General features: G+C 42.0%; 1 protein-coding gene and 1 pseudogene across 1 annotated transcript; one reads left to right on the forward strand and one right to left on the reverse strand.

Annotated features, from left to right (window-relative positions):
• The first annotated feature begins 1,948 nt into the window (after positions 1-1,948).
• Positions 1,949-6,364, forward strand: LOC115533556 (protein mono-ADP-ribosyltransferase PARP9-like; annotated as a pseudogene).
• Positions 6,365-6,970: 606 nt separating this feature from the next.
• On the reverse strand, positions 6,971-10,975 carry faima (Fas apoptotic inhibitory molecule a). The gene is made up of 5 exons (XM_030344114.1): positions 10,866-10,975; positions 9,850-9,994; positions 9,402-9,630; positions 8,534-8,583; positions 6,971-8,015 (listed from the first exon to the last, which is right to left on the reverse strand). The coding sequence occupies exons 2-5, from the start codon at positions 9,961-9,963 to the stop codon at positions 7,866-7,868; spliced, it is 543 nt and encodes a 180-aa protein (XP_030199974.1). The 5' UTR covers positions 9,964-9,994; positions 10,866-10,975; the 3' UTR covers positions 6,971-7,865.
• Positions 10,976-11,444: the final 469 nt, after the last annotated feature.

The raw sequence follows: 11,444 nt of genomic DNA on the forward strand, positions 1-11,444 counted from the left end.
TTAGGTAAAAAAAAAGAAGCAGCATTTATGTATCGAACACGCCATATTACCTGGGTCAGGATTAATATGCTTTATAACTCAATGATACAGTCAGTGGGATAGGCTCTGGTATGGTTCGGTATCGCGATAAGAACCAACACTGCGTAAAATTTAGCAAGTTATGGTTATTTAAAAAGTACATGTACCACTACCAACACAATGTTATGGGTGAGCAGCTGACTGGCAAGATGGCCGCAAGTGCGGACGTTCTAGACCGGGGGTCACTCACACGCGGACCGCGGTCCGGAACCGGACCCAGACGCCGTCCTATACGGACCCGGACCTATAGTCAATCAATTATTCAAATATTTTTAATTTTGACGGGGCGCTTCTATTTTGACCGGCGCAGCGTTTATAGACATTACGGTACTGGTTTAGGGAATCAGGAAATCCATTGACCCAATTGCATTCGAGTTAAGCCATCCCACGTGATGCTACTCAGCCAATCGAATCTGCGCATTCCCGGCACAGGTTGCCTGACTCACAGATAGTGAGCGATAATGCGAAAGATGACAGAGAGAAGTGCGAGAATTACAGAGAAAGAAGTAAGATAACTAGATAAGAGTGAATAATTCAGCGGGAGAAGGCAGATAAGACAGCGGGAGAAGAGAGAGAAAGACAGCGGGAGAAGAGTGAGAAAGACAGCGGAAAAAGAGTGAGACAGACAGCGGGAGAAGAGTGTGTAATACAGCGGGAGAAGAGTGAGAAAGACAGCGGGAGAAGAGTGAGAAAGACAGCGGGAAAAGAGTGAGAAAGACAGCGGGAGAAGAGTGAGAAAGACAGCGGGAGAAGAGTGAGTAATACAGCGGGAGAAGAGTGAGAAAGACAGTGGGAGAAGGGTCAGTAAGACAGTGGGAGTAGAGTCAGTAATACAGCGGGAGAAGAAGTGAGAAAGACAGCGGGAGAAGAGTGAGTAATACAGCGGGAGAACAGTGAGAAAGACAGCGGGAGAACAGTGAGAGATACAGCGAGACAGAGTGAGAGAGTGAGCCGGAGACAGAAAAATAACTACACTTTGCGCTCTCTAAGAAGAGAAAACAGCTTTCAACCCAGAATGGACAGACTCATTCATGTTCATTCTTCCCACTGTCAACACAAAATCAGGTTGTCTCATATGCTCGGAGACAGTGGCACTCATAAAAAGTGCCAACGTGAAACGCGATATGAGACAAGTCAAAACGGTTTTCAACAAACATACCCATACTCAAGTCTGAACTGCGGTCACAGAAAATAAGCAGTCTCAGAACCCAATATGAACAATCCAACCGGATCCTAACCGATTCATTCACTGCCCAACAACGTGCTAATGAACGTTCCCTCAGAGTCTTTAGGGTCAGCACAAAAAGCCATTTACTGATGGAGGGGTTGTCAAGGTATGCATGAGTGCAGTAGCTGAAACCTTACTTGAGGGGAAACAAAAAGAAGAGCTTTGTGACAAAATACCCATGTCAGCATCATCAGCCACAAAGAAAAGTGAAATGTTAACCCAGGATGTGCTAGCCCAGCTGGATGAAGCCATTCATTAGGTGTGTATGATTAGCTGTAGATGAGTCTACTGATGTGTCTGACAATGCTCAGCTGGTAATTTTTGTAAGGTTCTTCAACCAAGAAAATAAAGAGTTCTGTGAAGATGTGTTAGGTGTAACTCCCCTTAAGACCAGTACAAAAGGAGAGGACTTACCTGGCCATTAGGTATTTAAACTCCTGGCAGGACAAGCTAGAGCTCAGTTCTCTCACTGAACAACAGAAAGTGGGGGAGTTGGATAAGGGAAAGAAAGAGAAGCTAAAACTGTTCAATTGTTAAGATGTGTTGTGTTATGTTTTTGAAATTGGTTGAAACTGTTAAAACATTCACAAAGAAACAGGGGAAACTCAAGCAGCTGCTATACTTTATTTTATCTTTCAAAAGAAAAGTATATATTTTATCTATATTTTAAGATTATTATATTTATTTTCACCATTTTGATTTTAAATGTAGCCCTTCTTATCTTGAAGAGATTAGTTTCAGTTGAGTCATTTGAACCTCCTTTAATAATACATATCTTCAGTATTATTGAGTATAATTGTATAAAAGTGACAATAAACATTGTCGAAATGTTATTGAATTGTTCTACCTGTACCTATTGATCTGACAGTCAGTTGTTGATTACATGCAGACGTTGATACAACTACTAGGCTACTTCAATCTATATCACACTGAATGATAACGCAAGTTAGACATGATGTTCCGGACCTTTGCTTGAGGAAATTTTCTCTAACTGGACCTATTTGAATTTTAGTTGAATACCGCTGTTCGAATCTAGACGCCGCCGTAAGACATCTAGTGTTTTATATATCTACACACGTAGGTGAAGGGTTTTATTTTGAAAACGTTGCGAGATACCACACAAAGGCTCTTTAGAGTAAAGGCGCACAAAGATTTTGTGTGACAGCTGGCTTAACTGCAGATAAACGAATGGCGGCTCACTTGACCGCAGTGAACCAACCAGGCCTACCATTGGTCACATCTACCTCATTGCATTATTTTATTTTGACAACATGCAGGAGTCATTGTTAGATGCATTTAGAAAACTACAATCAGAAGATTCATGTTAATTTGGGGTATTTTTTAGAATTGGCAGGGTTTGCAACGGGTGTATTTGTTTTCAGCTGTAGTTAGAAGGGATTTTGTTTGAAACATAACCCATTACTGACACAAATGATGTTTTAATATTCATTTTTTTTCTAGCGCACACCTCATTCAAGCCATTTCTTCAATATGACAAAGACAAACCAACTGAAAATGCCTCTTGATGGGAATGGGATCAACATTCTGAGACAATGCGGTCCTGCCATTAAAGACGTCCTAAAATACAAATATGAGTGCAGCATAGATGTCCTTGGTATGGACTCTGTTATGGGCGAAGACTTTGCACAGTCCAGAAATCAACCAATGGCTGCAGAGAAAAGGTTTTCCTTCCTACTCAAAGGGACACAGGTGTCTGTGTGGAAGGCTGACCTCCCCAGTTTCCACACAGCGCTGTCGTCAATGTTGCCAATGAGAATCTGCCACATTATGGTGGTCTTGCTCTGGCACTCTGTGAGGCGGGCGGCCCTGACATACAGAGTGACAGTGACAAATATATAAAGAGGAATGGTGCTTTGAAAACAGGAGATGCAGTTATCGGTAATCCAGGGTGTCTCCCATAACAGAAGATAATTCATGCTGTCGGCCCACGTCTATCACCTGGTCCTGGTTTAGCTATGATGTTCAATGGGCTGAACCGCATTTGAAGAGAACAGTGAAAAGCATCCTTGATAGGGCTGAAGAGAACAATTTCAAGTCTGTGGCCATTCCTGCTTTGAGTTCTGTGGTGTTTAACTTCCCCGTGGATAAATGCACCGACATCATCGTGGACACGGTGAGAAAATACATTGAATGCGGATACCAAAGAGGTATTCTATGCGAAATCGCCCTGGTGAATAATGACGAGCCTGCTGTTAAAGAAATGGAAAGAGCCTGCCGTCAAGCATTTGGCCGCACAAATGCACCAGTCCGCCAAGCGGTCCGGAGCTAAACCAATACGAGCGGAGCCAAAACGTCTCAAACCCCCCTGACTGTTCAGATCGGGAATGTCCATCTGACCCTCAGGAAGGGTTACATTCAGGAACAGGAGGTGAGCATACATCTTTATTTATTTTCAGTAAGTCATAGGTTGTATTTTTATATATTTTATATTTTTACAGTGTGATTAATGAATTTCCTTAAACACTAATGCTAAAGGAACACTAATGATATACCTCATCATCCACTACGGTCAGTGTGCGGGAAATGTAAGATCATTTTCATAATGCATCACTTTCCTTATCCTTTATTGTCCTCCCCTCTCAGACCGACGTCATTGTGAACACAACAGGAGATAATCTTTGTCCATCAAATGGAGAAGTTTCCAAAGTCATCCTGAAGAAGGCGGGCAGCAAAATGCAACAAGAAATTAACAGTAAGTATAAAAAAGCAAAGGCATCCCTTCCCCTTGTGTTGGAGACAAACTCCTATGGTCTTGGTTGTAAACAGGTGTATCACACTTTGGTTCCTGTAAAAGGTGTGGACTGGGCTGGAGAGGTAAGCATATTATAATAACTATATATTTGTATTTGAACATTTTCCGTTACTCTGTTAAAGTCAAAAACCGAACCATGTAATTTAAAGACTCACTTACACCTAGTTGGATAATACATTTTAATCTATCCTGAGAGTGCTCATGCTTGGGAAATCTATATATTGGTGTATTCGTGTGTGCATGTCATGCTGTGTATGGTTGTGTGTGTGTGTATTTGCTTACATGTATTGTTGTGTGTGTGAGGGAGAGTGCCTTGTTGCGTACATGGCGTGTATGTATGTCTGTATGCATGTATGTATGTGTGTGATTGTTTGTGTGCGTATATGTTGTGGGGCTAGAAGTGTGCATGTGTGTCTGTGTGTGTGAAATTATAATATGTCCTCTCATAGCCATTTGTCTACCTATTCTGATTCCCAGATCCTCAACAATGCAATGCAATTATGTTTAAGTCTGGCGAACGCTGAGAGACACAAGTCAATTGCCTGTCCGGCTATCGGCACTGGCCATCTGGGCTCCGCTAAACAGGAGGTGGCCCAGATTATGACCAAGGCAGTGGAAGACAGTGCCAAGAAGATGCCAGCAAAGATGGAGGTTGACTTTGTCAAATATCCTCCTGAAAATGACAGATAAATGGTAACCATAAAGTCCTATTCTACGCCTAATAGTTTAGTTCTCTCAAAGACGTGCCGTCCTTCCATCCCACTCACATTGATCGTGTCAAATCTTTTATCGTTTAAATACAATTAGAATGTATCACTGTTGAACAACAAGACATCTGGACTTTTTTTAGGGTGCTACCCTTACAACTTAGTATGATATAGTTTGTATACTAACTTTATGAAAAATGTTATGTTTTTCATAAAGTGAGATGTATGTTATAAATCTCTTCCCGTTAGGCCTTTGAAGCTAAAATAAGAGGGCTCCAGGGACAGAGCTCTCCCGGCTCTGATACTGGGCTATCACGGGGTGAGCGAAAGCCACATTAAAATCCTTCACATCATTACAAATATTTTAGCAATGTTACTTCAAGCTTACTGTACTTTTTGGTTGTTTTTTTTGCCCTCCCCCCCCCCCCCCCACACCCCTGTGCTTATAGGGAATTAGTGCTTTGATTGAAGCAAACGAGGAGGCCAAGAGTTGGCTGGAGGAACTCCTCCGTTGCTCCGGCACAGCAACGGTCAACAATAACTTCATCCAGTACCTCGGCATGGAAGATCTCCACCAGCTGAACAGAGGCGCTGCACCGGCCACTTTTTTGATTGAGGAGTTCTTCGAGATGGGCTGTGCAAAAATAAAAGTCCAGGCGGAGTCGTCGAAAGATGTCATTGTGCATGTGTTGAAGGCAGAGACCTTGCTCTGTGCCGTCCAGAAGGAGTTTGCGAGAGGGGTCAAGGCCCACATGCCCATGCTGCCAACTAGAGGAAGTATGTCTGATGCAGCGTCGATTGACCCAGGGGACAGAGAGCAAAGAAACTTTTTACTACAAAGTAAAGAAGAGAAAACATGAAAACTTGCATATGGTTTCACAAAATATGAACTAACAATCTACATACAAAAATGCCCAGAAAAAACTATTAATACTCCAAGTTAAGACATATAGAAGCAGAGTATGCTGTTACTCCCTGTGTAGCTTGTTTAAACTTTGTTTTTATGGCATATTTCCAATGTAGATCTTGCCAGTTGATAACGCTGCTCTCGAGGAGGTCTTTTTAGCTTAAGATAAACAGCTGGGCTCATCGTCTCCCCCTCGGAGAATGTACAAACGCATACCTGCACAGTTTTGTTCCATGCTCAAGGACATCGGAGGGTATATGCACCACCTTATGGTATGTCAGTCAATAAATGTGGAGTTCATGAACATTTTACCAATAAACATTAATGTTTTAATATTGAAAGAACATCTGTATGGGTTGTGGTGATTGACGGCAATGCCCCCTTCACGCCCATCCCAAGTACGGAGAGGGCATCTATCTTTTCGTGAGGGGTGCAGTGGACCTGTGGAGAGAGCAGAGCAATCAGGATTTGTATCAGTACTACGTTGAAGCCCAGGTGTTGACAAGAAAGTCCACCCCAGGTAAACGTCGTGACCTTATCATGCCTCCTCCCGTTGGTGACGATCCACTCGTTCGCTACAACAATTTAACAGGCAAGGGGGAACCTATATCTCTGATTTTTTTTTTAACAAACAAATCTGAATCTGTTGCTTAGTAATGGTAACTAATAAATGGAGCTTGTAGAACTGTTGAGGTCGCACTTGATATTCAGTATCAAAGCACTTGTAGCAAATATTGATTGATTGCATTTATATAGGGCTTTTTAAGAAACCCAAAGCGCTTTACAATGAGAGTATGTGTGTGTATGTGTAGTGGGGGTATGACTACTCATTATTGCAGCCACACCCAACCTAGGTAGCTTTACTGGGTTCCTCCAAAACCCTGACACAGGTAGAGGTTGTAGAAAACCGGTTATTGTATAGTTGGAGGGTTTGTTGCATGCAGATCAGGGGTTGAATACTGCCATGCCAGAGCTCTCTCTCGAGTGTGTGGTGATGGCTGGTTTAACCTTTGTGCCCTGATAGGTGACTGCAGGTGTGCAGCCTCGCCCAGTCCAAGTCCAAACCACCTGACTCGGGCCAGGTGAGGCTGCTTATATCAGCCATCAACCACACAAACACAAACACATCTTATCTAGTCTTAAATTGCTTTAAGACTTTAAGAGTTCAATATAGGATTTTGGGCCGAGTGAAAGTACCACATCCCCCGTCAAATTAAAGATGGCTGCCTAGACCATGCGATGATTTAGCTAAATGAAGCAAGAGAATCCTACTCGAGTGATGGTGTATCAATTTTAATAAAACATCTGAAAGATTGTTCTCAATATAGGCTTTACAAATAAGTAACCACATTAAACACAAAGATAAATATTTACAGATTGTATATAAACATGAGACATTTTTTTCAATAAATAAGACTTAAATTGAAGGATACATATATATATTCTCTATTGACATTATATTTCTCCTGTCTACCAACTCCTAATAAAAACACGAGGACGATCCCGTCGTCCTCAAGTCAGCAGTCAATCTATCTGAGGGGTGACACTTTGAAAATACATTTTTCAAGAGCGTAAGTTGTAATGTTTGACACATTTGCAGTGACAAACATACAGCAGGATAGACAAAATCATGGACTGGTACATTATTGCAGTACGAGCCAGCTCCATCCATATTGAAAACCACAACAGTACAATGTGACCGTCTGGCCGGATAATAAAGTTGTTCTCCTTGCATGACCGGAAAGAAATGGGTTATGTACGTATGCCGTATTTTCATATGGACTGAGAACAATAATAATATGATAAGACCTAACTTATGCAAAACTGTCTGCCCCCCTTAATTTCCTCAACTGTGGAATTATAAATAAGGTGTCCAACCGTATGTTGGTATTCACTTCGCAGTAAAAGCTACCACAGCCAAAGACTATTTTGATCCCTTAAAGGCTGACTCCCAATGTCTTAGAAATGTTCACCCTTACATTAAGTTACATAAATACACATCTAGATCTCTCTCTCACACAAACACACACACACACACACACACACACACACACACACACACACACACACACACACACACACACACACACACACACACACACACACACACACACACACACACACACACACACACACACACACAAACACACACACACACACAGGTTGGAGGAGCTACTCCATGCACTCTGGGATCTCCGTGGTGTCCACCAGCAGTGTGTGGATGATGCCATCCCGCCTCTTGCCGCTGCTCACTGCCTTAATGCAGCAGTCGTGGTTTCCCAGTGTGAAGTGGGTCTCTGTTCCGTCTTCCACAAACTCCCCCTGTGCACACGCCGAGATTGACAGGAGTTCAATTTACTTTGGTTTGACACATGCTCTGGTTCAAATCATGGCTTAACAAACGCAGGATTTCTTAAACCACAAATTGTATCCTTGTCTCTTGGGAATATATGGCATCTCTTTATGAGCCTGCGTTCAGAATTCTTAAAGGAAAATGATGAGCCTGCCAGGTGCTATAAATATTTGAATGTAGACCTGCTCACCAGTTTCATGTACACATGTACTTGATTATATACAGAATATATCAGGTTCTTGGATAAATACTATGGGTCCAACGACTTGAAATTTCTTGGCTGGTACAAATATTTCCATTCTATACGTTTCTACTGATTATTTATTTTCATCCTGATGTCTTCAAAAGCGAGCATATATAAACAGGTTTGAGGAGGTAAATGAATGGCATTCAGAAAGTGACAAGTATTTTTCTAGCCATCTACGGCTATGACACGTTGGCCAATACATCAGTAAATCCCTAAGAAGTCTGATGTAAACATGCCTACCGCGGTCTCCATCTTCTGTCCGTTACACCAAATATCCATGGTGTCTTTTTCTGGGGGAAGAGATATGAGAGACACTGAGAAAGAGACACGAGTGCTGCCAGTTATAATTAATAAATAAATATTTTGCTGTGACAAAGATAACTCAATAAAGAGCACCACCTCTGAATCTGAACATTTAAATTGACATTACCACATGTATGCCAGCAGTATGCAGATCCTTATTACTGCTATTAACTGCTATTAAGTAAGCAGACACTTCTTTCTTAAGTGCCTTAAGCCCCAAACATGCATGAAGTGCCTACGGTGACTTCAGATACATGCCGTTGTGCCTTAAGGATTAGGGAGCAGGTACGAGCACCTTGCACAAGGATGCCCTCAGTTCGTCTGTGGTTGTTGGGGATCAAACCCAGTACCTTTTGGCAGGGAGTTGGTCCCCCCTAGCCACTTCACTATCCGGTTCAAAGTACAGACTGTTAGTATGGCCGTGTTGTAGTATAGGAGGGATCAGGGAACAGGCCACGCCCCTATCTAGGTAGGACCTGTTGCTAAGCTACACGGGTAACAAATCAATATTACCTACTTCAATATGTTGATTATATGATTCTCATGGACATTTTAACAACCACATAACCTCCTATGATCTTAATAGGTGCACAGCTACTGTGAGACAAGGGATTATCCTGTTTAATAGTGAGCGGAGGTGGATAAAGGATCCTAAGCAGCTAATGGGCTTAGCTTCAACTCTGACATAACAACTGTGGGAGGGACACTGTGCAAAAGTTTGAATCAGAATGCTTTTTGGGAAGGAAACCAATGTGTGTGTTTTACATTAATAGGGGATACAGGATGGAGATAACTCTTCTTTTACCCAGGACAACTCTACAGTCTGTGCCGTCCAGGTTGAGCACCCAGGTGCTGGTGACCTTCGAGCGGTTCTCCATGTACTTCTTCAGGCTCTTGCCGTTGATCTCCAAGGTGTACTCGTAGGCGAAGCCGCTCACGGCATCGATGTTGATGGTCGCTTTGGTGTCCGAGCCGCCCACACAGAATGTCTCCTTCCCCACCAGCTTGAACATCCAGTCTCTCCGCAGGATTTCCTGTAGAAAATAAACAATAGAATACCAATGTTTACTATGGAAATCACAATGCATGCAACCAACACGCATGCATTGGCTCATAACAAGAATATTGGACTAGATTCAAGTACCTTCCAACAATGCAGAGGACCCTCATCCCCGTGCTTACTATGGAAATCACAATGCATGCAACATGCATGCATGGGCTCATAACAAGTGTATTGGAATCGATTCAAGTACCTTTCCATCAATGCAGATGACCCTCTTCCCCGTGGTGGTGCCATGTTCAAACTCAATGCGATGGACTCCATCGCTCAGGGCTACTTCCCACACTCCGACCAGGTCATTCGACATCCCGAACGCTCCTCCGTGACTGCCCGAAGAACTGAAAAGTGCGACATTTATTTCGGACGACCGAAGGGTATCTTTCGCAGACCTCAACTAGGCTGCACAGACTTTAATCTATTGACCGTGAGCCAGATATATGACGGTCTACAATCCAACCAACATAAATTAAACACACGATAAACACATGGTACAGCGAAGAGAGACGATACTAAAGATAATCAGTCATTAGTGTTGCCAGATTGGGCGCGAAATCGGACCCAATCTGGCAACACTGTCAGTCATCAAAAGTAAATCTCGCGTTGCCTGCATGAGATATGTGCCGGTTTATATACTATTTCCAAAGTAATGGTGCATCTATAGCAACGTTGAAAGTCTTTCGACTCGTTTAACTGACAAGTCAAATACATGAGACTCGACAGTGGCCATAAATGGAAAAGCGGTGCACAATCTCTGTTATTCACAAGACTAATACAATGAAACGTACAGTTGCTATCATGTTATATTTAAATCCCTATAGACCAAAAACTGTACACGTCTATTTGGTACACTTATATAGTGGATTTGTTATAGTGGATGCTATAGTGCTATAGTGGATTTGCTAAGTAACAGCTACAAAACATTAGCATTGTATCTGTAAACTGTTACTATATGGTGCATATGATGTGATGTGAAGGCTTTCACTTTGAAGTAAAATAAACTGAGATGACACTCCTGGGTTTGCTTGGCGTTGTAAGGTACCGGTGATGCCAGATTGGGCCAGATTGGGCGGTATATCTTGCCCAATCTGGACTCGTTTTGGATAAGGTTACTTAACAAATTTCCAATCACGCTTCGCTAACTATCTATGGGCACATTTGTCAATTGTTTTAGCAAGCAGGAATACCTCAATATTTCTCAATGTGTCTTACCGGGTTAGTTGAACAGTATCGCAGCAGAGCTGTTTGTTGTCCAGAGCTTCAACAAGCTTGCCGTGGCTTCCTGGTTACTATAGCAACCTCCATACTTTAAACTGCGCCGCCCGCAAACCGACTCCCAACCGACGTAAAATCTCTTGAGAGACTCACACTGTCAAATATGCTATTTTTGTTTTATATTGTTGTCTTAGGTTCATGATATGTATGGAAGTTATATATTTGTTTGTGTTTATATTATAAGGCATCAGTAGAACAAGACATTCTGTAAATACTCCATGCACCTTTTTTTTTTTAAATGTCATTTTAAAACGTATTACTTGTTAATGTTATGTTGGGCTTTAGGGATAATATGTGTATATATAAGAAACATAAATATAAAATATAAATAAATAAATAATATACAATGTGTATTGAGCTCTATAGTGAGCTACATACACTTTTTTACCTGGAAAGATGTCGATGTTAAAAAAAAATAAATATATATATATATACAATAAAAGTTATGACCACGAGAGGGCAGTGAAAGAATGGGACATTCTGCTCCCCCAGAATGATAGAGAGGACACTCTCTAT

The sequence above is a fragment of the Gadus morhua genome, chromosome 20 (genome assembly GCF_902167405.1).
Source record: "Gadus morhua chromosome 20, gadMor3.0, whole genome shotgun sequence".
NCBI lineage: Eukaryota > Metazoa > Chordata > Actinopteri > Gadiformes > Gadidae > Gadus > Gadus morhua.